Source organism: Cornus florida, unplaced genomic scaffold, assembly GCF_030987335.1.
Source record: "Cornus florida cultivar Cherokee Brave unplaced genomic scaffold, ASM3098733v1 CherokeeBrave_3.0.0_Hap2_Chr03, whole genome shotgun sequence".
NCBI lineage: Eukaryota > Viridiplantae > Streptophyta > Magnoliopsida > Cornales > Cornaceae > Cornus > Cornus florida.
Window position 1 is genome coordinate 17,415,660 of NW_026775573.1, and position 17,468 is coordinate 17,433,127.

Genomic DNA, 17,468 nt, shown 5'->3' on the forward strand with positions numbered 1-17,468 from the left:
CCTGTTTATTAAACAAGTTACACGTGTAACCCATTTAATGACCTATTTACTGAAACAAAATATTATATTATTTAAATTATTAACAATATTCAACCAAATAATAAATACTAAAAAAATATATAAGTTTTAATACAACAAAATTACTAAATAATCTTTAATTTACAAAAGAATAAATTATAAGACACAAATTTAGATAGTTATTTTGAAACTTAAATAGAAATTTGTTTATAACGTATAGTTAAACAGATTGAAACTCTCAACCTAAATAATTAACTAAACGGATTAATCGTATCGACTCATTTACGATCCAAACTCATATAAAGTCAACCTAAATCTATTTAATTTGTATAATATTAATGAATCATGTCAAATTTTGTCACCCTTACCGAAACCCAAAAGACCCCATGGTAAGCAAAGAAGTTGTTAACTTTTAGGGTTAATTTCACTGACACCCCCAAGTTTGGCCAAATATCACTCTAAAATAACTTTCGAAAATTACTATCACTTAGGTTCAATTTTACTATTCCGTCACTAACACCGTTAAAAACGTGCGAAAAGACAAATCTACCTTTATTTTTAAAATTCATTTTAAGCTAAAATATTAACAAATTTAAAAAGACAAAATTGCCCCCAACAGTTTCTCTCTCTAAAATATATATGTGTATATATATATATATATATACAAATAGGCTCGGTGGCCTTGCACCAGCAACAATGAAGACGGTGATGACGACAATGACGGCGACGGCGACGGAGCTACTCCAAAGATGATGAAGACCAGCAACGATGCCGACTAGGTTTTATCTGAAACAATCATTCCCACAAACAAAAACCCAAATCGACGTTGACACTGTCAAAATCGCAGTCGACGGGGCCACCACCACCCCCTACACCGGCGCTGCTACCACTACCATCCCAACCCCGACAGGCAGCCAAAATTCCCCTCTCTCTCAACCACAAACGACCACCGGCCACTTCCAAACCTAGGGGTTGTGATATCTGTTTGAAATTATAAAAAAAAAAGTCTGAAAGGAGCATACTAAACCTATTCTGAAATACTTCCGGGTAAAGATGAGACTCTAAATTACCGTTCTGAGCATCAGCTTATGAATCACCAGAAAACAATGCCACTCTAAGACTCTGCAATACAAAACAACAGATTGAAACAGAACAAAATCTAATTCCGGAGAAAAAATGAATATACATCTATATAATAAAATCCCCAGCTAGATCCTTTCAAAATTAAATTAGTCATTTAAATAAGGGAATTAAAACATTTTTTCCTATCTAAATTAATTGCCAAATTGGATGTAAATATGGATCTTAAAGAATAAATGTAATCAGAGATCTGAAGTCATAAACACATAGATATAGATAATACAGGCATATATATATATATATATATATAGAGACAAAAAGAGATTGTTACTTCAGCGGCTAGCACGACCGCCATATAAAATGGAGGAACGGTTCCGGCTGGAAATTGCAGACTGGCCTTCACGAACCGCCTCTAGGCAGTCTGCATCTCTCACCTATATTGAGAGATATTTGTTAATTATTGGTCTCAATTTTTTCTTTTATTGAATTAGTTTATGATTGATTGGTTTGTGTACGAGAGATTAATTACTAAATTGGTTTTTTTTTTTTTTATTTCACAATTGGGTTATCTGATCTCCACAACCTCCACTGCCGGCGTGGGTGAGAGGGTTTGCAGACAATGTGAAGGGAAAAGAGAAATGTGCGTGAGAGATGAATGGGTTGGTTTTTAAAATTACATAAATACCCATAATTTTTATGAGGTGACAGATTTTAGTGGGGGTAGTTTTGTACAATAGCTTTTCCATTTATATATATATATATATATATATAATTGTAAATTGAAAAACATTTAAGGATAATATAGTCTTTTAATCTAGTTTTATAGGTCAAAGAACCATTTTGATAAAGTCAAAGGGTATTTTAGTTAATTTATATGGTGTCAGAACTCTGCATATAACGGTTGGGGTATGAGTGAAAAACGGAACAAACACTTATAATATGAGTGATAGTAATTTTCAAAAGTTATTTTAAAGTGATATTTGACTAAATTTAAAAAGATGTCAATGAAATTAACTCTAATTTTTAAAAGCCAATCGGGCCATACCGACCACTCCGGGGCTCTCCAATCTGCTGGCGAATGGCCCAATGGAGATGGCTTTGATCCCTCACCAGATCAAAAGCAATCACGTGTTTAATGAGCAAAGTGTTGACAGCATAGTCTCTTTAATAAATAGATTGTTTAAAGAATAAGTCAAAACATGACACATCTTAAATTAAAATTTCATATTATTATGTTATTATAAAAATATTATGCTTATTTATATTATTATGACATGTTAATTTAACATATTTAATTAAATAAATTTAATATAATTATAAATGAATTGATGGATTCAACACAAATACAATATTGTTATCTTTGAGATCACCCAATTGAGATTTAAAATTAAAAAAAAAATTAATTATAATTTTAAATTTAATGCACCGATTTAATACTTCCTAAATCTATGTACGTTTAATTAACTCAAATCGATGACGCAAACATAGTTAAGTGAAATCTGTGATCACAATTTTGTTTTGGTGTTTATTGTAACACGTGATTTTGATGAGTGGAAACACGTGATTACTTTTGATTTGGATCCTTCCACATACGCTGTCACTGTCCATTTCAGGTGGTGCTTTTTAAATGCACACTAGCTGCGCAGTCACCCTCACACTGCCAATTAATGTCAAATTTTTTAATCAACTATATTACTGTAATATACATATATAATAGACACACACGAAAATAATTGAGTTGGCAAACATATATGCAAACTATAAAGATCTTGTGGCGGGTGTGCTTCGGGAGGTGTGAGGGTCGTGAGGCACACTACAATTATACAATCATTTTTTGAATGTAAAAAACAAATAAAGTATTTATATGTAATAGTATTATCTTTAAGGTTTGAAGTTTTTGGGATAAAAGTTTAGAGCAAAACCGTGCTATCATGTGACAAAGTGGACCGTTATGGGTGGGTGTGATGTGGGCGGTTTGGACGTGAAAAAGTAGACGGGTGCTTGTCACTTAAAGGCTCATTCTATCATTATACAAATTATTATTATTTTCTAATTAGTACTTATATATCCACATCTTTTTTTTTTTTTTGTTTTTTTTTAGTTAATACTTACACACTCACACCCTTCAAGAAATCATTTGTACCCAAGAGGAGTTGAATTTTAAACGCGAAACTTCTTGATGCGCTAGGGCTAAAAAAAAAAAAGACGAGTTTACTTTCCTAGCTTTCATAGTTAATAATTTGATAAATTATATACGTTGTAATCTAATAAAATGAAAAATCGTTAATTCAAGTTTTCGTAAGAGGAAATGAGTGTACAAAGTAAATTTTTTTTGTCAACAAAAAATAATAGCATTAATTTAATAAATTTAATAATTTTACATTTCACCTTGTCTGAGTTAATACAATACACATATATATTGGAGGCGGATAGGGTTAACCTGGGCTATAGCCAGGTCCAAAAAAAAATTTTAATATTGTTGTACATTAGTTCATAATCCGGTGAATCCATATGCAGTAGTCTTCTTAACTCGGTCTATATATAATATTACTCTTTCTCTTAACCCGCTTTGCAACCTGGCTCCGCCCTCTTTTGGAGACTCGCTCGTATAAATAATTCTACTCGGTAGTTGTCTGGGAGGATCTTGTTGGTTCATGTACTTTGCTGTGATCTGGATGCTGATCCATAGGCGCAGATTTGGCAGATTTTGCCCTCCAAAACCACAAAAATCCAAGACTAATTATTTACTTAACAAAGATTGCTTGTTAAGACCAGATCCCAAATTGTATTTCTGAGTGTCAGATGCACATGCAGAGTATATATATACACATACACATATATATATACATATATTGTACTGTTGAATTGATCGGTAGATGGAGATCATGTTATGAACATGTCCATCAATAAACATATATATATAACACTTAATTGCACTTAAATTCTTGTATTATTATTTTGTGGCACATAATAATTTGAACAATGTTTTTGACAAATAACCTTCTAAAATATAAAAAAAAAAATTACTTTATTCCATTGTGGTTACTCGTTCTTTCAATGAGGAGTTAAATGATTTTATCATCCATTTTGATATATTTTCTATTCAATGATATATATATTTTTTTAATAAAAAGGATAATAAAGTCATTTTACCTCCTAATTAAACGAAAAAATTATGACAAGAGAGTAAGATGCAATTTTTTTTAGGGCAAAGTCCAAAAAATCTCCTCTGACTTTCACCCTTTTCCATTAAACCCCCTTGATTATTTTTATTAAAAAAAAACCTCTCAACTATCAGAAGGGGATAAGAGATCCAATTGGATGTTAACCGAGAATGCAAAAGTGGACATTAATTGTTTCCCAAATATTTTTGAGACAATAATACCCTTATGCCTGATATATATGTAGTATCCGTGTTCAATTTCTTGTTGCTGTCAAAATAAATAAACACACAGAATAACATAAAAACACCAAGTCCATCACCATAAAAACCACAATAGTAACATATTAACAATCACCAAAAGTAAAAACACATGACCAATAATATAAATATTTTTCAGTGCCACAAAAAAAAACAAAGTCCTTTTTCCTTCACAACATTATCAAATTAAACCATCAAAAATCAACTTTCTTCTAACTCCCATCAAAAGCACATCTCAAAACATTAGTCCAACTTTTCTTGTGTGTAATATAGTCACCTGACAAATGAAAAAATCAAATTGAATGAGCATATGTCCATTGCTGACCCCTATATATTAATCAATTATTAAAATTAATTTAAATTAGTATACCTTCAAGAAAATGTATGAGTGTTTCGTGTTGACGTAGGTACCTTAAAACGACTTTCATTAGCTTTTTGTGTTGAAGTAACCCTCACCTAAGAAAAATAAGAAAAATTCTATTTTATTAAGAAATTTTTTCTTTTCACAATATTCATAGGTAAAGTTTTGAGGATTCTAAGACCGATCACTTTATTATAACTCTAAGCAACTAATCAGTATTAGGTCCTTAAAAGAATCCAATTCAAATAATGTTTTACTGTGTATTTGGGAAAGATCTTTTATACTGTGTATAGAAAGATGAAACAAATCAGACACTCAACATAACTTAGTAAAAGAAAAAAAATAAAAATAAAAAAATAAAATTAGTACACAAAAGTTAAAACCCATTATCAGGAAGACCAATTGGTGGTGTTTGAAGCAATTGAATAGAATAAAACTACAGTTCCAATACAATGCATATACAATGCATTTAACAAGCTTATATAGATATTGAATACAAAATTAAAAAATAATTATATGGGTGTGATTTGCTTACATTGGTTTGATTTTCTATGAAATTGAATGAGGCCGGAGAAAAAGGAGTAACAATAAAAAATAAAAATAAATAAATAAATAAAAGTAAAAATTGGAAACAAAATCAGTAAAATCAGTAATCCCTATTTTGTTTCCATCAACTAAATGAAGACATACAAGAAATAAAAAATTGAATTTGTGAGTATCCTATATATAGTATTAATGTACATATGTAAGTACTATGGAGGAATGGAAAAATGAAAACAATCAGACTTTTTCTCCTTTTGAAAACTGATACTTCTATCAAGATTGATACCAAACAGATCACCCCCAAACCAAAGGAAAAAAAAAAAAAAAAAAGTCTAGATCAATCACACAGAAAAAAAACCCTAGAAAAATATTGATCAAGAGAGAATAAAACACACCGAGAATAAAGTCCAGAAATAATTTACTTGGAAGTTACGAACATAAATCAGTCAACAATTTCTCTAGTTATATGAACTTTAGCCCAATTAGAGAGATGAATGATAAAAGAAAGCAAACTCAAAATTTTGCCTAATGGATACTTTAGTCATTCTGCATCCTTAGTTAACGTCCCGTTGAATCTGTTAGCCCCTCTGATAGTTGAGGAAGTATTTTGGAATAAAAATAGTCAAAGGAGAATTTAATGGAAAAGGTTGAAAGTCGGGTTTTTTCGGACTTTGCCCTTTTATTTTTTATTTTTTATAATTCATAGGAACTATCAGCCAAAAACATTCAGACTTCACAGGTTATAAATCTCAAGAGAGTTTGAGAGCAACATATATGCATACATTCTAAATTGGCTGTAATAATATATTCTCATACTTTATATGTGCATATATTAAATATCTTAATATTTATTATTATTATTATTATTATTATTTTAATGTTTTTACTCCCATCTAAAAAGAAATAATATTTTTTATCCTACTTTTACAAGTGAATAATTTTTTTTTTTTAATTATACAACTACTCTTTCGGAGGCGATATTTTATAAATATGTATATGCTATTTAAAAAATATATATGAGAGTATTAATCAACAAGACCTGTTTATATTGAGAGGAAGAATTTGGACACTGGAATAGAAATGTCATAATCTGGGAATGAAATACCTACACGTCATCACCTTGGATTTTAATTTTATGACATAATTAGGATAAAATATTAATTTATGGCAACAAATTAAATTTCACCCAATTAAAACTTTGAGATCGATTATGATTTCAAATTGAATCAAGTTAGAAATTAGGTCGTTGATAAGTGGATCTTTTTATGTGATGCAGTATATCCCATTATGATTTCAATTTTGTAGATACTTGTCATTTTCATTTAAGTAGTTAGAGCGGGGGCACAATCAGAAATACTAGGTTGGGGATCAAAGAAGCATTGTATAATTAAAATTATAAAGAAAATAATAATAACTCGTCTTATTGTCCGCTTCACATACTATTTACTTACGATTTTAAAAATGCGTCTACATATTTAGAAAGCATTTACACATATAAGTACAAGTAATTTCTTTTCTAACTGAAGCGGGACGTTATAATCACTCCCTCTTAGGATCTAACATTTTCGGTTCCTCGCTAAACGTATTTTTTTTTTGTAAGTGCGTGCAACTTTTCTCTCAAGCGAAGCGGGACGTTGTAATCACACTCTCTTGGTACCCAACGTCCTCACTCCTTTATTTTTGGCCTTGACGTCCTCGCTAACTTGACCCTGTTAGACTTCTGCACGCTCTACCCATTTTTGATCATTTGGAGGTTTGCCTTGGTACCTTCTGTTATGGTCTACTCCGCTATATAAATATTGTTTGCTTCGCACATTTTATTTGTTAACGATTTTTCAAACGTGTCTACACAATTGAGACACATCCAAACAAATTATTAAGAGACATCCACATAAATTACTGAAAGCAAATTTTTCTGGCCGGATGCCACAATTATTATAAGGGTTAATTTCACTGACACTTCTTCATGTTTGGCCAAATATCACCCTCAAATATTTTTCGAAAATAACTATCACTCACATTACAAACTTTTGTTCCGTTTTTCACTCATACCTCAACAATTCTAACACGATATAAAATGACATAAATACCCATTGACTTTGTCAAAACAACTCTTTTGCCTAAACAATTGAATTAAAAGACTAAAATATCATTTAAATTTTGCAAATTTACAAATTATATAAATATACCAAACACACACATATATATACACAGACATATATATATACACGTATATATTATAAATAAATAAATATATATATATATATATTACACAAGACATACATACTCCTCTTTCTCTCCACCATTGTACCTTTCTCTCTCCACCACCACCACCATTCATCTCTCTCCACCGTCACAACCACCACCACCGTCACCGTTCTTCTCTCTCCCTACCGCCACCACCACCACCACCGATTCTATAACCCAACCACCAAAATTAAAACAGGAAGATGCCATCACTCCTGCCGGAGATGCCAATTTTGTTTTGTGAAATTAGGTTAATCAGTGAAAAAAAAATTAGGTTCAATCAAACACAGATGTGTATGAATGTGTTTTTGATTTGATACGAGAATGTGAATCTGGTTAGGTTAGTTCCGAAATTGAGAGAAGTAAGTGTTCCTGTGTTTTACAATTGGCATCAATTGATGACAAATAATTGTTGTGGATAGATGATTATGGTAGTGGTGAACGATGATGACGCTGACAAAGAGAAGAACTTAGTTCAAATTTGTCTTTTTCTGAGGGTCACGAACATGGATGGTGATGACCGTTGTTGGAGAAAAATATCACGTAGCACAATTGTCGGTGTCATCATCGTCCACCATCGTCGATGCCCCATAGGGTAACGATAACAGTTTATTAACCACAATTAGGAAGCGGAACCGTGGTTAAAATGGACCACGACAAATTACGTTGATTAGGAGAGAGGAAGTCTAATTTTCTTTATTTTTAATTATTTTTCTAGAGGTGCTTGTTTTTAAAGCTAACAGACATGCTCTGCGACCGCTATGTTATTGCCTGTAGAGAAAGTCAGAGATATAGAGTGAGAGAGAGAGAAGTAGAGGATTGGCGAAGAGTTTGTATGGGTTTTAGAGGGAGAGAGATAGGGGGTAATGATTGCTTTTGCTGGGGTATTGTAGTCTTTTTATTTATTTATTTTTAAGATTGAAAGCACCTTTGACCAAGTCAAAGTGTATGTAGGGGCAAAATTGTCTTTTACATATTTTTAACGGAAATTATGACGGAAAAGTAAAAATGGACCTAAATGATAATTATTTTCGAAAGATATTTGAGGGTGATATTTAGCCAAATCTTAAGGAGTGTTATTGAAATTAACTCTTATTATAAAAGATCTGTAAACAAAAATCTCAAAAAATAAAAAATAAAATAAAATAAATTAGGGAGGCTCTTCAGTCTTCCCTAGTCAAGCTTAAGCTTGATGAACTCAACACTTGTATTTATCAATTTATGCCACAATTGAACTAAGAAAAAGTTTGATGGATCAATTATGAGCTCAAACATGTGCTTGACATTATATGGAGAGAGGCTATTATCGTGGGACCCACATCAGGACGTTCCTCCTACCTTAATATGGAGATGCACAACACAACCAGCATCATTTAATGGCATACCTCTTATATTTATATATAATCAAGAGATTCACATGATCATACTAAACACCCCTTTTGTCATTTTGGGTTGCTGTAAATGACAATATATTCTTAGAAATGCCACGTGTTTCTAGTAGAGTACAAGAGTTTCAAATACGACTGAGTAAACTTTTAGGCGCCAACTAACGGTCATCCCATCCACTTATGACCCATGCAATCCACACAATCTCTAATCCTGTAATCCCTAGTTCTCCTAAAACAGGCCAACTCTCACCAATCAAAACCCCCCACAACATTCTATTTTGAAGAATAGTCATGTCATTTTAGAAATATGTGGGTATTCTGGTAATTTTAACTTATGAGATTATATTCTTCACGCAACATCTGTCAGACTGCAACAATCACAAAAAACTCCCACCGCAGAGAATAAAAAACAGCTCATCTACCATTCTTCACACACCCCTGGAGTAGAAGAGAACCACATGACAACCAATACGTAGAACTCGGAGATCTATCACAATAGTTCTATTTTCTAATTAAATCTCTTCATTACCAAATTTATTTGTACCCATTTCTTCAAAGTTTAAAACCCCAATTGTGAATGCCAAATTTAGCAAGAGAACTTCAAAAATGGCGATTTCTGAGACAATTCAGAGACTTTCTTCGCTACCTATTTCGTCATCGTTTTTCAATAGCAGCACCATAATAGCCATTACTGTTTTCATAGCTCTTCTCTGCACTTGCATCGTCATTGGACATCTTTTGGAGGAGAATCGGTGGGCTAATGAATCCATCACTGCTCTTCTTCTGGTTTGTAGAATTGTGCTTGTTTTTAAGTCAGTGAAGTGGGTTTCGATTAGTTTGGTTTATTTGCGTTAATTGTTCCATTTTGATGGTGTATTGTTTGGATTAGGGTTTGGCTTCTGGGTTCGTGGTACTGTTGGTGACTAAAGGGAAAAGCTCGCCCATACTTGTGTTCAGTGAAGAGCTTTTCTTCATTTATTTGCTGCCCCCAATTATTTTCAATGCTGGGTATGATCATTTTCCTTATATATATATATATATTTCTATATTATGTATATTTGAGTATGAACATTGGCGCAATAGTAAGGTTGCTATATTATGTGTTCACGAGTTCGGAAATGGGAAATAACCTCTTTGTATGCGGAGGTAAGTCTATGTATATTTGACTCTCTTCGGACTCTGCAATGCCAGAGACGGTGCGCTGAACTGCTTTTTACTTTTTAAATTTTAATTTTTTACATTATGTATATTTGTTTATTTATTAATATTTACTACAAAGAAATTGTATGGTGAGGTGATGAGCCAGTTTGGTTCTTATTTAAATCTATATAAATTCTAGTTCGTTCTGGGGAAGAATTTTTCTCAGATTTATGGGTTTTAATGACTGTGCTTTTTGGCTTGAATTTAGTCTACCCTTTTTTGAAGTTGGTGAAACAGGATTTTGTTTGGTAGGTTTGAGATTTTAATTTACCATATGAATGATTTTCTTAAACTGTGTTTGTACTTGTTTATCAGTCATTTTGACTTTTGAATTTTGTTCCAGTTTTCAGGTCAAGAAAAAGCAATTCTTTAAGAACTTCTCAATAATATTTTCATTCGGAGTATTTGGTACGATTATATCATTTTGTCTCATATCAGTAGGTGAGTTTTGCAATCTCTCATGTTTTTTCACTATTGATTCTTCATCCAGATTTCAACTAGATTCAGTCTCCCAACAATTATGTTTCTTCCATTTCTAAATTACAAAAACCCTAAAATTCATCTTTTCCTTTTCCCTAATGTATGTATTAATAGTCAAGTTAGATGCATTATGATCCATCACTTGATTCTAAACAATTTTGGTGCCTTCTTTCAATGGCTTTAAGCCATTTAATTTATTTTATTGACCTGCTATTCTGATACAATACATCAGCTTGTTAGCTTTCATGAAGTTAATACTATTTATTTATATTTTTTTTGGGGGAAATAGAGTGGAGGAGAGAAGAGAAGGCTTGGATATTTTTATCAGTTTGGTTTTAAGCAAAAAAAAACACAGAGAACAAAATGAAAAGGAGAGTATGAGGCTCACTCAAAGTGTTCTTGTATGCTTATACCCAATTGTTAAATATAAAATTTTCAAGTTCTCCAAAATGAAAGTAATTGACAAGTTGTTAACATTTTTGCTAGCATTTTAGAAGCCGTTCACCTGAAAAATCGGATAAGCTATTTTCTCTGCTTATAGCTCTTACCCTGCATTTTAATAATACTAATCCTCTAGTGACTCAGTAGCATCATAGTACTTCTTCCTCATTTTTTATCTCATCAAAATAACAATCTCACTTTTTCTGTTTTTTGTTTGAAACTTTTGTAGGTGCTTATTTTCTATTTAAGAAGATTGGTTTGAAAACCCTGGATATTCAAGATTACCTAGGTAACGAATGATCAATTTTTATTTTTTTATATCGATTAACTTTCATTCTTATAGATTGATTATTTGAAATTAATATACCTGCAGCCATTGGTGCCATATTGTCAGCTACGGATTCAGTGTGTACATTGCAGGTAAATGCAAAAATCTTATTCGGGACTATGGTGAATGGTGTGTTCACGATATTTGACATGTGCCATTAATTTATGATCTTTTCCTCATGTTTAAGGTCCTCAGTCAAGAAGATACACCCTTCCTATACAGTGCTGTATTCGGAGAGGGAGTTGTAAATGATGCTACCTCTATTGTGCTTTTCAATGCGGTCCAGTCAACTGATTTCAGCAACCTTGAACCCTTGATTGCCTTAAAGTTGTTGGGAACTTTCCTATACCTCTTCTTTACCAGTACTCTTCTTGGTGTTGCAGTAAGTTGTAGTATCTTAACTTACAATTAGCTTTATAATTTATTTTCCAGCATTGACAAAATCAATTCACTCAAATGATAAACCCTAGTCCATATATTAAGACTATCTTCTTTCATTCATTGGGATATATATATATATAGATATATATATATTCTCCCAATTGGATTGATCATGCATCTTTCCGAATACAAGGAAATGTTTATGTATTGTGCTTTCTGTTTCCACTCTTGGGTTAAGTTTAGTGAAGTAATGACCACATCATTTGCATTATAGTCACAGAAGAGAATTCAATCCAGTATAAAATTTGTCTAGGACATGGCATATTGTTCAAGTTATTTTCTTAAATTTTTTATTTTATATTCTTCAGTCTCCTCTTGAATCTAATTTAAATTTATATTTATGTTTCCAGTATAGTCTTTAATTTACACATATATATTATTTAAAACTCCATTTTATTTTGGTGGTGCTCAAAATCCATATGCTCCTTCTCATCCCTTCGATTCTTCTAACTCAGCAATTGCCTGTGACGTTAGCCTCAAGTTTGACACATTTTTTACACCTTGCAGAATTTGAATTTTCTAGTTGCGGGAATGCATTGTTGTCTAACTTGATCTCTTTGGCAACATCTCAGGTGGGACTTTTAAGTGCTTATGGCATAAAGACGCTTTACTTTGGAAGGTACACTAGTGAATCGGGTTTTTGTTCACATTTGTTGTTGCATCGGCTGTGCGCTTTATTCATTCATATTTCTGCATTCTTAACTGGGGACCCGATCCTTCTCTGGATAGTTTCAACATGTTTAAACAGATATCTCTTATGGAGGTGTTGAAACCATAGCTCATTAACTGAACCTGATCCAATCACAAATTTCTGTGCTGAGTGTAGCTTTCATAATTGCTCAAACTTAGTACTGATATGAAGTTTAAGGAAAATTTACACCTTTAAAAGAACCATTCAATAAAATGTAATAATTATTCTTACGAAATAAAATCAAAATGAAGTCGAAGAATGAAATTCTACATGTGTCTTAGTAGGTCGGAGATGTATCGAGTTATATGGATATTATCTTTTTGGTAATGTTATACCTCAACCTTCTTTTCAGAATTTTGTGCCCACTCTTATATGGCAGGATGCGGTTCTAAAGTATTTCTTAATAATCTCTTGGAAAAAAAGAATAATAAGCATATCAATATGACATAATGTTGGAGAGAAACTAGTGATGTAACATTTCTGTAACATTATTTCCTTTTTATTTTCTTAAATATTAGGACTGGCCAAAAGTAATTGTAGCTAAAAAGAAAAAAAAAAAATGCATGAACAGTCGTGTTAAAGAAATTAAGAGGAAGATATACATTGGTAATTTGGTACTTAAGAGTGAAACTTAAAAGGTGTAATAGTGGCAACAAACTCGACTTGTTGCAATAGTGGAAGCTTCTATTACTTACTTTTAGTCATCAGATCTTATATTTGGGGCAATTTTTGACATCTATTCCATATATTTGTGGCTTTAATTAATCTTGACACCATTGTTCTTTTGTTAACAGACATTCCACGGACCGTGAAGTTGCAATCATGATGCTCATGGCTTATTTTTCCTACATGATTGCTGAGGTACCAAAACAAAACATTCCAAAATTTCTTTTAAAAGCCATATCTCTTTTGAAATTTTATTTGCTCTTTACCCTCCAAAACATTTTTTTATGTCGTTTTTTTCTTGAATACAATAAGTATGAGCAGACACACAACTTATTCCCGCTGAAATTAAGTTCTATAGAAATTGAGTTTTTGATATTGAGAGAAAACAGAGAGATGTTATGGAATTTAAAATGTTTACTTTTTCATGCATTGTTATTCAATAACTTTGTTATTCCCTTAGTGCACAATCGTCAATTGGTTTATACTTTTTAATGGCATAGTTCTCAACTCTGTTTCATTTGTCAGTGTCAGTTTTGTGTGCCCTTCGATTATTTAGAAAATTTACCAGGCAAAGAGAGTAATTTTATCTGGTATGACAGAAATGAAATAAACTTTAATTCAAAAAGAAGTTAGTTTAACTTGGTGACTGTGTAATTAATATAAACCTAGACACAGTAAATTTTGGTGGGAGTTGTTCGGATGATTATGAGTACATTTCTTGGTTACAGATATCTTGAAAACTGATAAATTAGTTTTTTTGTTTTGTGTTGCAGCTGTTGTCTCTTAGTGGGATTTTGACAGTTTTCTTCTGTGGGATTGTCATGTCGCATTACACATGGCACAACGTTACTGAAAGCTCTCGGATAACGACCAAGTGAGATATATCCTCTTGAATTTTTATATATTACTTTCGAGGAGACATATTATAATTTACACATGTTTCATTTAAATGGTTATTAATTTTCAAAAATGGTAATCAAAATTATTGCTAAAATTACTAGTTGAGTTGAAGGTTCTATCAGTGTAAGCAAGAATGAGTATGAGAATAACTCGCCAGAACTGAATCTAGATAAATCACTCACACTAAATTTATTCACTCCTTTTCTATATATTCATTGGTGTAACATCAAGTCGATTTGGGGACTTAATGGTTAGAAGCTGTGTAAGTACTGGAAGTCTTAAATCAACCCGTGTTGGCAGACACATATAATGTGAATGAGCAAAAATAAATAATATTGCTCATCCAACATTTAAAACCAAACTTTACATGCAGAAGTTCTGGTGTGCATGAAAAATGTTTCGATTCATAAAATACAACTGAATATTATCAAACTACTAGATAAGGTCATAAGGCCTACAAAATCAAGTAAAAATAGTTAGAATAGAAAGAAGAACATAAAAAATCAATGATTAAATTTGAAAGAAGGACATAAAATATCATGCATAGAAACAGTAGAGTGTATATCACTTGAAAATCTCAAAATTCAGATGGACAACTAACTAATTGTTGTTTTTCCCTTATTATTAGTATTATTATTATTTTGGTTCTTAATTATGGTCCAATTTATTTCATTTTTCAGCCCTGTTTCCTATTCCTTATGTGTGTTGTTTTATCAGACTCTTACGCAACACATTTTACAATTTTGACCTCGTACTCGCAGATATAAGAGATCTTATATCTTTATTTACAAGAAAAAGCCATAACAATAACAAAAATTTATTAGTCAGGCATAATAAGCATGAATTTCTCAAATTGGATTCGTATCGTATTTTCAGGCACTCCTTTGCAACAATTTCATTCATTGCGGAAACTTTTATATTCCTATATGTGGGCATGGATGCATTAGACATTGACAAATGGAGAGCAAGCAAAGCAAGGTAATTTCAGTACCATGTCATTTTAAAATATAAAGCTAGAAGTTGTTTGCCAATTAGTTAATCCTTGATAGATTGACATGAAAATACGGGATTAGTTCAACCAAATACAAATTGTTAAATAACTTCCAGATTGTTATGATGATGGTGAATGTAGATATCTTGGTTCGTCGGCTTGCCCCACCTCATGAAGGGAGAGGTGCCAAATCAAAGTTGGATATTAGGAAGCCTTAAACCCCTTCTAATGACCTTGAGCAGTATGATTTGGATTTTTCTAGCAAAAATGAAATAGTCCTACCATATACTGGCCTTTAGATTGACATCACACGACACTTTCTTATTCTCTTTCTTAAGGTTTGATGAATACATAAAATTAACTTTTCTCATTCTCTTCCATTCAGTGCAGGAACTTCGATTGCTGTCAGCTCAACTTTGTTCGCATTGGTGTTGGTCGGAAGGGCAGCGTTCGTGTACCCTCTTGCAAATTTTTGTAATTGCATTAAACGAAGAGACAGTGACAAAATTGAGTTTCGGCAACAGGTGAATACTTGTGGTCATTTTCAGCACATCACTGTCTTTTCATTCCAATTTTTTTTACTTTTCCAACTCTTTGAAGTACCAGTTCATCATATGGTGGGCAGGTCTAATGAGAGGTGCAGTTACAATTGCTTTGTCTTACAACCAGGTAAATAACATATATTCGAACTCGTAGCTTAAGTGTCCAGACATTCGACTCTTTTTGCCCGAATATTGAATTGGCAATCTATTTGTTACAGTTTTCAGCAACTGAGGAGACAGTAACACAAGAGGGTTCACTGATGATCACCAGTATCATTCTCGTCGTTCTCTTCAGCACAGTGGTAGGTTTATTGGTACTTTTCTAGTTTTAACAGATATATTCAGTTAGGCTAAAACATCCCTTTATTTTACAATACTACTTTTTTCAATACTAGAAGCCAATTTGATATGACAGAAATGGACTAAATCCAATTTGTTTTAAAGAAGAATCGATTATTGAACAATTTTTCTTGAGGTTGTCAAACATTACGTGCCTTTTAGGAAAATGAAACGAGCTGTAATAGATCTCTATTTTAATTGATATAAAATGAGCTAAAATTACTGAAAATATATATAAATAAATAAAATGTATACACTTTTATATTAGTATAGATAAGTGGCTAGAATACGACACACCCTCAACACAAGGCCAGTGAGAGAAAGGGAGAAAAGTCGAATTCTATGTTTTTCATTTCGACTGGACTGAGTGTTCATTTGGTGAAGTAATCAGCAGCATTTTTTTTCAAGTTGTGGTTTCATCTTTCGGTATAAACAGGATACACATTCATTTAATCTTCTATAAATTGAATTTTTACGCATGCTTGAATGTTGATATGCAGTTTTTTTTTTCAACAGGTGTTTGGTTCAATAACAAAGCCTCTGATTGAAACAGTGCTGTTACGACACGCGAAACCATTAGTTTCTGACGCCACTGATTTTGCAAGCCTAGAAGACTTGAGACTACCCTTCTTTGAAGGTGAAGAGCCAAATACTAGCGGTGACAATCAACCAGGCCTCAAGAGAAGTAGCTTAAGGTTGCTGATGACACACACAACTTCCACAGTTCACTACTTTTGGAGGAAATTCGATGATAGATTTATGAGGCCGGTTTTTGGTGGACGGGGATTCGTTCCATTTGTTCCTGGTTCACCAACTGGTGCAGCAGATGAGATTCCCTGAATCCAGAGTTCAACCATTTGTTTTTATCCCTTTTTTTTTAGCTAAAAGAAAGCAAGAAATGTTGCCGTGTAAAGTAAAGGCCATTAGATCATTTGAACACTCTAAATATGTTTTTTGTAGATTATGCTGGAATAAATGTTCATGTTATCAATTTCCGGGGAAAAAAAATGTTCATGTTATCATTTTCCGGGAAAAAATAGTTTGTTCATGTTATCAATTAATAGTGCAAATTAATCGAAATTTCTTTTGTTGTGCGATTTATATGAATGTGTATTGTGTGTGTGTGTTTATTTGGAAGCTCAGTTGGAAGACTATAAAACTGTGTGAAACATTTTGATTCAGTGAAAGGGATGAATTTTCAATATTAATGTGTGTTTTTTTTTTTTTTTTGGTTAAAGGGTTTTGCAATATTAATGTTCTTCAAGAAGTTTAGACAGAATGGTAAAATTTGTTTAATTTTTAATGAGTGAGAATCAAGACAAGATCAGGTATTTACCAATAATCACATGATATGTTATAGAATGGTTAAAAAAATCAAAAAAATAATTTGT

At 32.2% G+C, this 17,468-nt stretch overlaps 1 protein-coding gene across 1 annotated transcript; it reads left to right on the top strand.

Annotated features, from left to right (window-relative positions):
• Window positions 1-9,517: 9,517 nt before the first annotated feature.
• LOC132299745 (sodium/hydrogen exchanger 1-like) lies at window positions 9,518-17,178 on the top strand. Its single transcript, XM_059796543.1, has 14 exons — window positions 9,518-9,844; window positions 9,948-10,066; window positions 10,602-10,699; window positions 11,409-11,468; window positions 11,553-11,599; window positions 11,695-11,889; window positions 12,521-12,567; window positions 13,434-13,500; window positions 14,079-14,179; window positions 15,082-15,183; window positions 15,582-15,720; window positions 15,803-15,865; window positions 15,957-16,040; window positions 16,594-17,178. The coding sequence occupies exons 1-14, from the start codon at window positions 9,665-9,667 to the stop codon at window positions 16,915-16,917; spliced, it is 1,626 nt and encodes a 541-aa protein (XP_059652526.1). The 5' UTR covers window positions 9,518-9,664; the 3' UTR covers window positions 16,918-17,178.
• The last annotated feature ends 290 nt before the right edge of the window (window positions 17,179-17,468 follow it).